Here is a 15,666-nt window from a genome sequence, read left to right as displayed (position 1 = left end):
AGAGCGTCGGCCTATGGACTGAAGGGTCCCAGGTTTGATTCCGGTCAAGGGCACACGCCCGGTTTCGGGCTCGATCCCCAGTAGGGGGCTTCCAGGAGGCAGCCAATCAATGATTCTCTCTCATCATTGGTGTTTCTCTCTCTCTCTCCCCCTCCTTTCCTCTCTGAAATTCTTACCTGGACACTACAATGATTCAGTCTATTGTTTTTAAAGAAACATTCATGATTGACTTGATCTTTTGCCAACCAGTGAGGTAGCCAAAAATTCTGTTCACAACATTTTGTAGCCACTGGCCAAAACCTCTATAGGGTTAGAGTGATTTGTTTAAGATCACACAGTTAAGAGGTGGAGCTTGGAATGAAAATCCCCTTTTCACTCAATTATGAGCTCTTTATAAAATGTTTTTTATTCATTCATGAATGTTTTGAGCCTGGTAATGTAAATACAGTGGCCTATGATAGGCCAGTATGACACTAAACATAAACCCACTGCTATTACACGGCATGTGGAGGATAACAGGATGATTGTAGCTGGCCTCCCAGAGGTGGGATGTGGATCCTGCATGAGATTATCAACTTGGAAACAGAATAAAGTAGGTAATTCTTTCATCAAAGAGACTTATGAAAAATATGGCAAGCCTCATGTACAACCGAATCAGACAAAGATGGAAGAGGAACTTATAGAAGGAAAGAGGAAGGGGACGATTACCACCAGAGCTTTCTGTAGGGTTCTCACAATGGCATAGGATGCAAGAACGCTCCCCTTAAACTCTAGCTCCTCCCACAGACCCCAGTCAATTAAAATGTGTCATAACTTTTATCAAGACTGACATGGACAGAACATAGTACATTTATGAGGGAAGTACAGGAACCTTCAAGAGGCATTAATGTGGTCCAGTGAGATGGAACTGAGGGTTCTTGTGGGAAAGCAGCCATGTCTAGCGTGGAAAGAACTTTATATTCTAGCTTTGCATGGCTGGAGCTGCTTTTCATAAAAAATAGTAGCTGAGACCAGCTGGCCTGGCTAAGTGGTTGAGTGTAATTGAACTAGGAGGTCAGTCAATTCCCAGTCAGGGCACATGCCTAGGTTGCAGGCTTGATCCCCAGTGGGCAGGTATGCAGGAGGCAGCTGATCAATGACTCATCATTGATGTTTCTATCTCTCCCCCCCTCTTTGAAACCAATAAAAATATATTTTAAAAAAAATAGTTGAAACCTCTCGTCTTCTCTGACCTCTCAGACCAAGGAAAGCGCTAACAAATGCCACTTATCTATAATTTTCATGGCCTGTATCAGCATCAGAAAAAAGCACCATTAGAGCAGAAATGACCTTATTCATTACAACCACCTCAGTGCACTCTCCAGTATCTGAGGGCATACAGGATGCCCTCAATGAGCATCTGTTGAATGAACATTGAAACCAGACAGGTGAGGCAAATACCTAACCAAAAATAAAGTAGGGAGGTCTACTTCATAGTGGTTGTGAAGATCTGAGAATGGGAGCTGGCAAATAATGAAGTACCTAAAATAGTTGCTGGTCTTATCTGGTGAGTAATGGGAAATTAGGACAATGAACTGCGGCAGGACCTGGAAACAAGGCTGAACCTGGACGTAGGCAGCAGGATGCTAGCCAAGGCTTTTGAGTTAGGACTGTTTTTAGCAATCAACTTGGTGGCCCCAACAGGACAGATGAGCAGGGGATAGATCAAAGAAATGAAGTATTTGGAAGCTGATGCAAATGTTTTGTTGGTATGAAACCAGCTTCCACCTGCCCACTTGTCCCAGCAAATCCACCTGGATTGCATCAGGAGTCTGCAAGAGGCAGCTTGGTATTAGTTGAATTTTGAAAACCCTTGGCACTTGTCACACCACTTTCATCCGTCATTTTTATCACACCACCTACACTGAAAACTCCCTAAGAAGCATGTTTATGCTCTTTCTAATAACTCTAACAAAGTACGATACATTTTGCTTGTTTTTTAAGGCACAATTTTGATTAAAATTTAGAATGTTACTCAGAAACGGAGCCTGTTTCCTCATCTGTACAGTGGTATCACTGCCACCAACACTGTAAGTTCGGTGTCAGGCTCAGATATTTCTAGAAAGCTTAGTACAATACCTGGCAATGTATTACTTCACAGTCCCAAGAACAGAACACTATCCTTTAATAAAAACAGCGCTCTAGTAAAATAAGTTTACATATCCTAAACATCTGTAACTCTGATTTATAACAATGCTTTGAGTGCCAGCTTGAGACGGTCACGAGCTCAAGCCAAGCTTGAAAACCATTTACAACCATTTTGATCCCCACCCAGTGCAACAAGCCCCACCTCAACCTCCAGAGACTGCGCCCTGCTTCACCTTTTACTAGTGACTTGTGTCTCCAAGGGCAGTAGTTAGGTTTGGCATATGACCATGGACTTCTCATGTGGACCTCTGTGGGACCTCACAATGAAGAGTCTCCGGGAACAGATGATTTCATGGGTTCCAAGAACAGAGAAGTCTAGGGCATCCACCCTCTAACAGGATGGTAAACTCAAAATGCTCAAGAACAAAGGCTAGAACCCAGAGAACTCCAGGAAGGAACTTCTATATCTCCCCTTCCCTCTCCCAAGGGCTACCTGGAGAAGGAAGAAGGGCTGTCAATCAAATCATAATGTAGGCACGTGTTGAGGATAAGAGACTAAAGAGACTTATACTTTATTCCATCTGTCAAATTCCAGAGTGCAGGTCTTACACAAACATTCTGCCAGGAATCGAAGGCCCTCCTAGGCTCGGTGAATTTACACAATCCAGCTCCACATCACCGTCTGGCTTAAGTTTCTTCCTCTGAAAGATACAGAATGTTAAATGAGAAACCGGTGAACTGCTTATGATTTCAACACCTCCACCCAGAAGTCAAGTCTTTCAGATCCTCACGGGGCTGACATGTTTCCTTAAGTCCCCAGCTGGTGAAGCAAGAAAGATAGCTTAAACCCACAGCCTTTTCTCCTTCAGCCCACGGGCTAACTTCAGGGACTTCCATGGTCTTTCTCTAGATGCTTCTTCCTCACCCAGCCTCTAAAAGACCACCTTCCTCCCCACCCCCTTCATGTGACCTACAGGCTCGTGAAGCAAGTTCCTGGAGTCAGACTGAACGCCACTCCAAATTCGGTCACGTCTCAGGGAGCCCTCAGAAAGTTTACATCAAGGTTCAGGAGCAATAGAGCTTGGTCCCTGGGCAGCCTGCCGCTCACTCGAGACGTCAGAAAGAGACTTGTACAAACCTTCCTCCTCCTCCTCCTCCTCTTCCTCATCCTCATCGTCCTCGTCGGAACTGAAGGTGCCGTCCGGCAGGCTGTAGACTCGGATGACCTGCTTATTGGGGTCCTTGAGGATGAGGTACTTGCCCTCCTCCAGCTTCATGCAGATGTCGATGACGCAGCGCAGGATGCCCCAGGCGTTCTCTACGCTCAGGTTGATCTGGCTGGCAAACTCATTGGGCTTGAACTGCTGGGTGCCCAGGATGACGTGGCGCGAGGAGTCTTTCACATGGTACCGGGACACGTAACTAGTGGGGAGAGTGGGGTGTTAGTGACGGGGGCAGAACCAGGGGACAAGTATCAGTTAAATGGGGACACCTGACTTTTTCCAAGGGAAAGGGAAAAAGGCGAGCCCTTGTCTCCCTGCCCGCAGACACCTCCCTCCAGAGGATGCGTTCACAACTCCTGGACAAGAACCTCACCCAAGCTTGAGGTACTCGGATCCAGCCAGCAAAGCGCAGCAGGTCCATCGGGCCAACTTATAGCTGTTGTTCTTCAGCTCGGTGGCAATGACGGCCCCTCGCTGGGAGTCCAGCTTCTGACGCCAGTCAACACCATTACAGTGCTGCAGAAGGAAAGCCCAGTGTCAGGAGCAAGGTGAGCCTGGCACCCCCTCTGGCAGAGAAGGAACTCCCTCCTGGGCTTGGCTAGCGAGTGGGCCAGGCCGTAGGTAATCAGGGGTAAGACCGTTATTTGCCCTGGCCGGTGTGCTTCAGTTGGTTGGAGCGTTGTCCTGTGTACCAAAAGGTGCAGGTTCTATTCCCGGCCAGGGCACATGCGGGGTTTGTGGGTTTGATCCCAGATCAGGGTGTGTGAGGGAGGCAGCCAATCAATGTTTCCCTCCCCCTTCCCTTTATAAAAATAATCAATTAACATATACCCAGGTGAGGGAAAAAAAGATAGATCAACTGGGGGCCCTCACCTAACCATGTGAGTCTCTTAAATGTGGGTGCAGAGCTTAGAGACACAGGAAGTCAGAGCCAAAGCACGAGAAGGATTTGCGGCTGTTGCTGGTTGAAGATGGAAGACAGGGCAAGGAGCATGGGTGGCCCCTAGGAGCTGAGGCCCCAGCCGATAGGTGGCAAGCGAATAGGGGACCTCAGTCCTATAACTCGAGGAACTGAATTCTGCCGACTAGAATGAGCTTGGAAGTGGTTTTTCTTCCAGAACCAATAGATGAGAATTCAGGTCTGCTAACACCTTTGACTTTAGCTTTCTGATATTCTGAGCAGAGAACCAAACCATATGAGCTGAACTTCTGGCCTACCAAACTATGAGCTAATGGATGTTGTTTTAAGCCTCCACCTTTCTGTTAATTTGTTACGGAGCAAAAGATAACTAACATAAGGCTGTATAAAGAAGCAATTATAGCAAAAGGAGTCGTGTAGGCGACTGACCCAGAGAGAAGGATCCACGAGAGATAAAAGAGTGGAACCAGCACAGAAAGTATGTGAAGGAAGCTGAGAAATGTGTAAGACCAGAGTCATGCACATAGTGACCCAGGGAAAAGCTACAACGCCAAATGCTACAGGGAGCCATGGTGGAAAGTCTAAGAAAAGGCCACTGGCCCAGAACTAAGGCTACAGCCAACCTTCCAGCAGGGGCTGGAGACCGAGGAACACCTGGGGGGATCGTCCGCACACCCCACCCTCAGCATTAATTGCTAACCCTTGGCTCTAATGAAGGCAGAGCTCAGTGCCCGCTGTGCTCCACATCACTGGCCACTCCAACACAGCCTGGCCTTGGAGCTGTCCTTCACACTGAGAACTCTTTACAGCAGCACCCAGGAGCACTGCCACCCAGTTCAAATTCAGGCACATAAGCTGGGTAGCTGCAGAAAGGATAACAGTCCAACCATCATGGCACACCAGCGGAGAGAGCAGAAAGAGGAGGAAAATCGAAGAAAGCACGTTCCACTTGCAGTGTGTTCTGCAGAGCCAGATAAAAGCTAATCTTTGAATTAAGTGGAGGGAAAACTCAGAAGATAAAAATCTCGGTAGCCCTTCAAGTAACACGAGGGGAAAACAAACTAGCCTGAGACAACACGCCTTGCAGACGTGGAGCCCCAAGAGGGTGACAGAGGTGCGCCTCACCCTGGAGTCCCACTCGTTGAGAGTCTTGATGTTGATGAAGGACACTTCCCCATTGGCTCCGGTCATGACACCATCATGCTCACAACGGACAATCAGGTCAATGTCGTCTCCAAGCTTCCACCTGCGGTACCTGCAACGAAGAAGAAACTTAGTTGGACACCTCAGACCCTAAATGGCAGGTATTTCACCCCACACAGGGTCGGGTCTGTGCATACCCCACCCGAGGTGACATACCGGTATGCAACAGAGGCGATTTCATTCTTATCCATGTCGTCTTCCACAAACGGGTTTGGGTTGGGGAAGTTGTACCTTTCTTTCCCCTGCAAAGATGACAAAGGTGTTACGAGACAGAGCCAACTTGTCGCCAAGCCAATCGACCAGACTCTGAAACACTGCTTAGTTACAGCTCAGGCTGGGTTCCTGGGGCCCTTGAAGGGGCTGAGCTCATTGCAGGCTGTCTGCCTACTTACCCTCTCCGAGCGCAAGCACCCCATGAACTACATGGTCACAGTTAGTGTTTACCAACAACTCCTTACATGTGTCGACTGTGTGCTCCATGTCTCTCATTTAATTAGCAACCATGCCTCTCCCAGCTCATTTTTCTCAATAGCACACATCTGTATGTATTTAGGGTTTACTGTTTTTCCTCCTCCATTATAATGAAGCTTCCCAGGGGCAGGAACTCGCCTCCGAACAGTGTACTTGTACCCCACAATGCAGTTGTCAAATAACTGATGGAACCCTTACAATGTGCCTGTGTGAGACAAGTATTAGTGTTCTCTGTTTAACAGAGGAGAAACATGCCTCACGTCACAAAGCTATGAGGTGTTGATCCAGGCTTCAAAGCCAGGCAATGTGACCTCAAAGCCCAAGATCGACACTCCTTGAAGACAGGTAGGCACCCCATCTGTCCTGCTCAATCGCACAGGCCCAGAGCCTATGGCTAAGCAGATGCTCAGGAAAGGAGTTGTAGTTGCCAAAGGCAGCGCGTGCCCAGATGCTGCCCCTCCTCACCATCCTCAGGCACTGCTGGGAGAAGTTGTGGTTGATGTAGGTCGCTTCCATGGCCAGGTTGCGGGGCGAGTTGAAGGAATTACCTTCATCTTGAGGGGGCTCGTTGGCTGTCTCACTCACTGTCAGGAGGTCTGCAAAAGTGGCAGCATGGTCACCCACCCACAAAACAAGGAACTACTGATGACGTCACAGCACCATGGGGAGATGTGGTGATCGAAATGCCCCGCGTCAAACAAATGCCATCTATTACCATGGGTCTCCCAAGGTGGGGCAGCAGGGGTACCGGGGGGAGGGCTCTAACATTACATTCAATCACAGTGTAAACATCTATCCCTTTCCAAGCCTTTTGGGTTCTTTAAGAGAATGTTTGATTTTATCAGCTTTCAAGAAAGACAAGGCCTGAGGTGCATAATAAATATAATTATGTTTTGTTTCACTGCTGAGTGACCTGATTTTCTTTTTTTTTTAAAATATATTTTATTGATTTTTTACAGAGAGGAAGGGAGAGGGATAGAGAGTCAGAAACATCGATGAGAGAGAAACATCGATCAGCTGCCTCCTGCACATCTCCCACTGGGGATGTGCCCGCAACCCAGGTACATGCCCTTGACCGGAATCGAACCTGGGACCTTTCAGTCTGCAGGCCGATGCTCTATCCACTGAGCCAAACCGGTTTCGGCGACCTGATTTTCAATCATGGCAGGTATGTATATGTTTTATACTCTTTGGTATAAAACATACACGCACATATATTTTTCTTTTATAAATACACTGAAATATAAATAACCCATCAATTAAAAACATACACATCAATACTAAAGATGGTAAGGAGAGATGACAGAAGTCACAAAAGTATTATTCAAATGAGTAACATTTGGAAGCATGATTTTGGGGCGCTGTGAGGACTCAATGCTGACGCCCCAAGGAGGGACTGCAGTGACAGTTCCTTCTCCGTGCCTTTGAGGCCAGGAGGGGTGTGACAAGCTGTCAACGCCTGCAGGGAGACAGACCATCTGCCACCCCTTCTCCAGCACCAAGACACTGCTCTGAGCCGATGGAAACATTCACTGCCCTTGTGCTGTTCCCAGACAGGCCTCTTACCAAAGTCAGAGTTATCCCTCTTGTCAAAGAAGAGCTTGGATCCGACTCTCTGGACGACAATGTCCCAGGAATACACGGAGCGGGTGCAGCTCATCAGTGTGGCCAGAATGGCGTCGGTGGCAAACACGTTCCCCTGGGTTTTTGCCAGCTGCAGAAAGGACAGAAGAGAGGAGTGAGGACACCCTCAGGCCTAACTGCCATTCACACCGAGGGGAGGGGACTCCTCAGTAAGAAGCCTTCAGAGCCACACCCACACATAACACGCGCACCTCTAGCCGTCTGAGCAAGGCTGCAGCCATCAGCCAGCGGGCTTCTGGTGGCAGTCACCATCCCGGGCCAGGCGGGTCTGTAGCTCAGTGAGCACGTGGCCATGTTCCAGGAAAGCACTGCTCGGCGCTTTCTGCCATCCTCACCCAGTGGCATGTGCTAAGTGCATTTACCCCATTTTACAGGGAAGAGAATGAAGGTCCCAGAAAGGTGGAGCCAGGACGCACGTAGAGCTGGGATCTGAATCTAGCTTTACTTAACAGCAGCACCCACGGTCCAGCCAGCAGAGTGCCTTTATCTCCACCACCTCCTAGGTCCGACTCAGAAGACTTATCCAGAGGGCTTTCCAAGCCCCAACCCTGCGTCCTCTGTTCTTTCTGGGCCCTGGCTGTAGACGCTGGTGGCGTCCCTAACAGGTGGGTGCGCAGTAGAGGGGTGCCCACCTTTCGGATGACGGGGTCGTCGGTGGTGGTGACGGTGTGGAAGATGCGCTTGATGCTCCTCAGGGGCTTCTCGCTCCTCGTGGTGATGCGGTCAAAGGCTTTGTCGTAGTATTCCAGGGCCCCGCAGCACTCGCTGTAGGGAGAGGGGGCAAGGCACGCAAAGTGAGGGAAGATCGCCTGCTTTTCCTGTTACGCCCTGGAATGTGGAGTCTTACCCAGAAGTCTCCTATGTAAGAAGTGAGGAGTATCCGACTAGAACAGGAGATGAACTCTCAGGGCTCACTCAGGTGCCTGTTCCCCGAGCCCCCAATGTGGCTCCAGATAACAGTGTGAACACAACCGATTCAGCTCAACCTCCCCATTTTAAAGGCGGGAGATGAGGACTGACAGGCATCCAGACGTGCTGATGTTGAGTCTGGCGCTTCAAGTTGTTCCCACTCCGTGCCCTGTGAGGTAAGGAGCTCTCCAAAGTGTCAGGAAAGCTTTGCTGGTCCTGAACAACTACTGTCTTTCTCCTTCTGCCAAAAGAGCTCTATAACTTAATTTCCCTTTTGCTCAAGATTCCAGGAAGCGGAAAGACACCTGGAATTTAGTATCAGCAAATTTCTTTCTGCTTTTGCTTTGCTCCTGTTCTCCTGCCAAAAAGAGCTATACAACTTATTTCTTTCTTTTGCTTGCAATGCCAGGAACTTCAATGCGATCCAAAGTTTATTACCAGTAAACTACTTTCTTGCCACCTTTCCATGATTATTTTTGAGTAAGTGGCTTGAGTCTTTTTTGGAAATACTAGGGCTTCAGAAAAATATTCACCACCAGCTGGTCCACCCACGTGAGAGCATGATGGAAGGTAGTAAAAGATGCCACTCACATGTCCTGTGGCTCTGAGACTTCCAAGTAGCGCATCTTCATTAACTGAGGGAAGTCCATTTCCTCTTTCACCTCCCAGTCACTACGAACTTCAACCGAAGAGTCTCGGGGTTTCTGTCATGAAAACCACGGGAGGGAAAAGCATTACAGCCAGTGTAAAGCATAAGCGAAAGGCAGGTTAATAGTACGAAGGGCTTTTATTCGATAAATATGTCTGGAACATTAACTACGTGCTGGCTGTTTATAACACAGCACCCCTGACTCTCGGGAGCTAACAATCCAGAAGAGGACCGAGGGATCAAGAGTTCAAAAACAAAGGAAAATTCCTCCCCTCGTTAAGATGTCACCAGGGAACAGCAGCTCTTTATATTTCACAAAGGAGCTGTAGCAGCCCCTTTAGATTTCTCTCAAGGTATTAGCTATCTATTCTTGACACAGCAAGCATCTTATTTAGCAAAATGTAACTTCTATAATTGTAACTACACCCTTGCTTACATGTGTCTTCTAGTCTCACAATGTCCTCACAAACATTCGTATAGGAATGTTCATAGCAGCATTCTTCATAATAGCAAAAAGTGGAAACAACCCAAATGTCCATCAACTGGTGAACAGATAAACAAAATGTGGTCCATCCATACAATGGAATTCGGCAATACAAAAAAATTAAGAACGGATACATGCTACAACATGGATGTACCTCAGAGATCACACATTGCAGGATTCCATTGATATGAAAAAACGGACAGAGCAGGCACACCCAGAGGCAGAGACTAGAGCAGTGGTGGTCTAGGGTGAGGGGAGACGAGCGGCTGACGGCTAAAGGGCACAGGGCTTTTCAGAGTGATGCAAATGTTCTGAAATTGACTACAGTAATGACCGTACAATTCTATAAATATACTAAAAACCACAGAATTGTACACTTTGCATGTTGTTTAGTATATGAATTATATCTCAAAGCTGTTACAAAACCAAACAAATAAACAAAATCAAATGCCCAGATAGAATTCTGGCACAAATACGCTACCTGTGATTTTTGGTCCCATTTCTGCCTCACTCCAAACTGTTTCTGAAACTTTTTCTGCAGTCGTATGCGTTCTCTGGAAAGACAGAAAAATTGTACCTTCAGTGCAGATTTTTAAGAAAAGTGAGGGCTTAATAAAGAGGAACAAAAGAGATGATCTCCTTTGCTGAATGGCTGGTAGGGCATGTTGTCCTCAAATACTGACCAGTTCTATTTTACTCCATCTAGAGACTGTCCACTGGCAGCCCCAACCTGGGCCAGACCGTTGCATGGCGCAGCTCCAGGAGGGCTCATAGGACCCAGTGCGAATAGGGTCCTTGGAGTTGTGCTCCGGCAGAGCTGAGCCTAGGTAAGCTCCAGAGCAGGGGTCCTCAAACTTTTTAAACAGGGGGCCAGTTCACTGTCCCTCAGACCGTTGGAGGGCCGGACTATAGTTAAAAAAAAAACATGAACAAATTCCTATGCACACTGCACATATCTTATTTTGAAGTAAAAAAACAAATGATTTCGGCGGGCCGCATGTGGCCTGCGGGGCCATAGTTTGAGGACCCCTGCTCCAGAGTCTCTTATTTGCCTTGGTTTCCTTCAGCGTGTATGTCCACTGTAAATAGCTTCTTGCTCGTGCTGTCTGCCTCGAACTGAAACTGGCCCTTAGGGCACGATGTCAGGTTGAAGCAGTGGCTTAGCCTGCTTAGGAAGGTGGTTTTGTTTGCAATAGTGGGGAAGACAACCATTTTCCTCTCTGGCCTAATGAGTTCAGAGTGTTTAGTCCTGGAAGAATGCCTTGTCCTGGCAGGCTGGGAACCTCACCTCTCTTTCTGCTTGGCGCTCTTAGGCAGGGTCTGCAGATTGAACTGCAACATGTTCCGTCGATCTTTGTCTCTGCGGAGATTCCGCTGGGAATTAGGAAAAAACATCCATGTTAAAATCTTTAAGATTTGGCTACAGTAGGAAGTGCTCCATGGGAGGTCATTAGTCTAAGTTCAGAATGCCAAATCCAAGTTGTACATTTTATTCTTATTATTTTTTAATGCTTTATTGATTTTAGAGGGAGGAAGGGAGAAACATTGATGAGAGAGAACATCAATTGGTTGCCTTGGAGACTAAACCCGTAACCTAGATATGTGCCCTGACTGGGACTCAAACCCACGACCTTTTGATATATGGGACAATCCTCCAACCAACTGAGCCACACATGCCAGGGTCAAGCTGCACATTTTACTTTGCTTTTACTCTAATAATCAACAGTCTGGGGGTTTAGTTGAGTAGATACTCGGAGTTAGCTTAGATGTACATTCACACACATATTTTACTGAAGTAAGTTTACTGGCTCTTTATTAGAGTGGCTGAGTTTGCCTTTTTATGTAGTAAGATGTGATCCAACTGGACCATCTGCTTAATAAAGTCTGCAGCCTAGCAATTAAGTCAGGCAATAGGCACAGATACACCTTTTATTTGGCACAAACGTCATTCTTGGCACAGGGGTAATATGTCCTACCTACTGGTCAACAGAAATCTAAACCATTTAAATGCATCCCTGGACCTAGTCAAGTTTCTTTACATAGTTTGTCACCGAGGAGCTCCCTAGGGTTCACTAGAGGACCCACAACATGCTTTCCTCTCATCAGTACTCACAGGGCTGCACTTTCAGCACATGACAGCCCTAAGGTGGTCCGACTGCTGGTTCCTGGCCTACCTGTGCAAATCGCATTCGATTCCGCTGGTAGGCGGTCTTCTGGGTGCGCGCTGTGTCCACCAGCTGGAAACTCGTTTCATCCTCCTCGTGGAAATAAGCATACTGACTTCCACCACCAAACTGAGAGGAGTACTTATCTGGAGGCAAATGGGATAGTGTGTAACAACCACCACCTACAGACTTACAAATACACACCAGCTTAAAGCCCTGCAATTTAAGTGTGGATCCCTAACATTGGCTGGGAGCATCGTAGACATGCAGACTCACAGCCTCACCCAGACCCACTGACTCAGAACCGCATTTAAAAAGGATCCCCAGGTGATTCATGCACATTTAAGTTTTAAAAGTTCTGATCTAAAGACTTTTAAAGTCAAGACAGAATCTGAGGAGCTCAAGATAAACCCATTCCACTCTCTGCCTTAGTCTGTAAGAATATGAGTTAAAATTTATTCTTGCAGGAGGCAAATATGGGATTTAAGTACTATCACTCTCATCACCTGGTGCCCAAGGCAGATATGTCTAATGGCTGCCCTCAGACTCAGATAATCTTAACTTACTATTCCAGAGAGCCACTTTCAACTATCTCTGATAAAAAACCCAATTTACTGTATCAGTATCTTAAACCCAGGAATTTAAAACTGGAATCCATTGCGTGGCTTCACCGGTTCACTAAACCCCACCCAATGAAATGCAAAATGGGAATATAAAAGGGTTCATGGCTCCTCAAAAACGGGGGGTGGGGGTGGGAATCCCACTGTAACAGGTGAAACTTCTTCAATGAACAGTCTAACTTTTGGGGCTACTTCCAAAAAATGTGGTAGTGTCCACAGTCTAGAATAAGCTCCTAAAACTATGTGTCATCAGCATCTCGTCACCATTCTGGAACACCTTCAGGTGGAGGTTACAGAAAAAGTAACCGTTTTCCCAAGGACCTGATTGGGCAGTCAGTCAGAGAACACTTACTCGTGTACCTCTTATCTTGGTATGTGGTACCCGTCCAGTCTGCAACCTAGTAAAAGCAACAAGGGAAGACAGAGCACACAGGTCAAGCAGGCAATTCTGTTGACCCAGAAACCCCCCAAAGCGAGACACAGAGTGGGAAGCAGCAGGATCGGCTCACAATGCCTTTGTAAGTGCCCAGCTCTCCTGTGACTACTGGAGGTACCCAGAGGCCATAACCTTTCTCAGCTGGTGTCCCCGTAAGGAACACAGGAGTAATGCTTTTGAGAGAATAAAACGGAAATGAACTCATGGAGGGTAGCAGCCACAGATTTGAAGATTCAGACTCCTGTGGACAGACACGTACCTTTCCCAGCCGATCTCCTTTGCTGAATGGCTGGTAGGGCATATCCCGAAACTGCTCGGGGACTGCGCAGGGACCCCAGCCTGAGGGGTTGTCCTGGATCACGGGTGTCATGAACTTTGCCATCTTCTAAAACCTTAAATATACAAATACTGTAAGTAGCTTCATGAAGAAAAGCCTAAAGGTAAAAAAAAGCCTATTTGAGGAAAGCTAAGACACAGATTAAATTAAAAAGCAACAAATGAAATGGAACCCTCAAATCTTAGCTATTCCTTTGTTTTCTTGTAAATAATATTGTGAATACTTGTATCTGATAAGACTACTAACAAAACTGCTTTACTACGCTTCACTGACATTTTTCCACTGTAACATCTTTCAAAGGAGTCTGCACCTCATGCTTGGTGGGGTGTCATATCTTAATTGGCAGTTTTTCTTTCTTACTGTTATATAGAATAATGGTGCTACATAAAATAACAGTGTTTCTTAAGTTTGGTGGTATCTCAAAGATTTGATAAAATGCAGTAACTTGTAACTTTTTTTTCAAGTATAATTACTATGTCCAGGTTCTTAGAAACACTTTCACCGAGACATAAAATATTTAGCTTCCCTAAACCCATTTCTTCATGTGTAAAGTAAGTTCGTTGTTTTATTAGTTAACACACACAGAGATTCTTTCATTGTAAATGCTACACGATTACTATTCAGACTTGTAAAAATACATCTACTCAGAGTGCTGAGGAAAATAAGAGTCTGTAGGTATATCCTGAAATTCAACTTTCTTTTCTTGTTCTTTCAATAGTCTGTCGTCAACGCAAATCCTTATGCAGAGCAAGTGGACACAGAGCTAAGCAAAAGGCCATAAAAGTGGCCATACATCAAATGTTCATCGCTATTTGAGTACCAGGCATTGTTCTCAGTGATTACCATGCATATTCACTAAATCCCCCCAACCGTCTGAGGGAGGGGCCAGTATTGTCCCTACTTTTCAGAAAAGAAATGGCCCAAAGTCATAATGCTGGTTGATGAAAAATATGAACCCGGGCCGCCTGGCTTGAGTCCATACGCTGCCTAATGCGACAGCTCCTCTCAGGAGGGTAAAAACCAGGGCTTCCCAATGAATGTTTTAGGTAGTTTCTATCAAAAACCCTCTGAATATGCTCAGATGGCGAGTTCCCAGAGGAAATCTCATTATACAAATATTTCTGGAGGCCAGAGAGCAACCAGGGAGCACAGGACACTGAAGTTAGTAAGGAGACGAAGGCTTCCTACAGAGGTGCCGGCAACTGGAGTTGGGCGACAGCGAGAAAATGAACTTGCAAGCTCTACCCGCCAACTCTGAACTTAGGAAGTTTTACTACAAAAAAAGGGCTGGAGGGGAGGGGCGGCAGTCGCAGAACTTAAGTATTGGGCTGCTACTCAGGCACTGTCCTGGAGACCTCAACACCACTGACTCTCCCACACCCCACTTTAGAGATAAAAACTTGTACCTCAGCCAAATCAAGGGGTTGATCTACCCATCATTTCAAAATAGACCTGATCCCCAGGGCTGTCTGCGGTAAGCCCAGCATTCTTCCCATCCTATTCTGGCTGGAGAGCAGCCTGAAAAGATCTAGGGTTTCAGGCTGTATTTAACAGCACAACAACGATGTCTCCAAATCACACTTTTAAAAGTCGGCTTGATCTGTCAGCTGGAGGAGGAAACAGGCCCAGGGCTTAACAGGCATTCCTCCTGGGGGTGGAAGTCCGGGTTTCCACACGTGCGAAATAAGTGAGCAGAATGGCACAGGTAGGACCGACCGAGCCCTTCAGTTAAAATGGCCTGACAGCTGGGCGGGCACCAACAGGGCAGTCAGGGGGCCTGGTTGCAGGCGGCCGCCGTATTGTGTAATTATCGCCGTCCCTACAGGTCGTGCCCCATCAAGCCCCGGTGGTTCCGATCTGAGCTCAGACATGCTCCATCCTAGCCTCTGCTTCACATTAAACTAAAGGGAGGAAACCTTCAGACTGGGAACTCCTCAGGGCAGGCCGAACACCGACTCGCTTGGCATTCCCAGAAACTCAAGCTTTGGCCACTTAAAAGACCCGGAGACCCAGCTGGGTCAAATGACATTATTAAATTCGCTCAGCCCTCGTCCACTAAGCGGAGTTTAGAGCCAGGGACCTCACGCACCCCGCACGCTGGACCTGGGCCCCGGAAGGAGGATTCCTGCCACTTCCAGCGGAGGGACAGCGGCAGCAGGAGGGGACGTCCGGGGGGTCTCTTCCGGGAGCCTCTGAAAGCCGGGCCCAGCCCAAGCCGGCTCCGGAGGCCCCCAAAATCCTACGGAACACGCCACTCACCTGCACGGGCCTCGGCCGGCCCGGATGGCGAAAGATGGACCAGGCCAAACGGCTCGCTACCTGCTGCACTCCGAGGCGACTGGAAAGGAGGGACGGTGCGCGCGCAGTGACCGGCGCCGTAAACCTGACCGGCGCTGCCGTAAACTGCGCTGCCGCTTCCTTTGGTCTCGGCGGCGGAACGCGAGTCGTAAAGCGAAGGCACACCGGAAGTTTGTCACTG

At 47.5% G+C, this 15,666-nt stretch overlaps 1 protein-coding gene across 1 annotated transcript; it reads right to left on the bottom strand.

The window, feature by feature from the left end:
* Positions 1 to 2,668: 2,668 nt before the first annotated feature.
* EIF3D (eukaryotic translation initiation factor 3 subunit D) lies at positions 2,669 to 15,603 on the bottom strand. The gene is made up of 15 exons (XM_059681663.1): positions 15,447 to 15,603; positions 13,110 to 13,242; positions 12,767 to 12,812; positions 11,804 to 11,940; positions 10,918 to 11,003; positions 10,111 to 10,183; positions 9,088 to 9,200; positions 8,220 to 8,352; positions 7,510 to 7,657; positions 6,409 to 6,539; positions 5,629 to 5,714; positions 5,395 to 5,524; positions 3,724 to 3,866; positions 3,266 to 3,549; positions 2,669 to 2,828 (listed from the first exon to the last, which is right to left on the bottom strand). Exons 2-15 carry the CDS (start codon positions 13,230 to 13,232, stop codon positions 2,815 to 2,817), a joined length of 1,647 nt encoding a protein of 548 aa, XP_059537646.1. The 5' UTR covers positions 13,233 to 13,242; positions 15,447 to 15,603; the 3' UTR covers positions 2,669 to 2,814.
* Positions 15,604 to 15,666: the final 63 nt, after the last annotated feature.

The sequence above is a fragment of the Myotis daubentonii genome, chromosome 2, assembly GCF_963259705.1.
Source record: "Myotis daubentonii chromosome 2, mMyoDau2.1, whole genome shotgun sequence".
Lineage (NCBI taxonomy): Eukaryota > Metazoa > Chordata > Mammalia > Chiroptera > Vespertilionidae > Myotis > Myotis daubentonii.
The sequence above is the reverse complement of the archived record's forward strand: the minus strand, read 5'-3'. Positions and strand labels throughout refer to the sequence as shown.

Coding starts and splice junctions, on each gene's coding strand:
- EIF3D (XM_059681663.1), bottom strand. CDS start 13,232: ATGGCAAAGTTCATGACACCCGTGATCCAGGACAACCCCTCAGGCTGG. Junction 6,540..7,509: donor GAGGGATAACTCTGACTTTG/GTAAGAGGCCTG, acceptor CCACTTTTGCAG/ACCTCCTGACAGTGAGTGAG. Junction 3,867..5,394: donor TCAACGAGTGGGACTCCAGG/GTGAGGCGCACC, acceptor TTCCTTCTGCAG/CACTGTAATGGTGTTGACTG.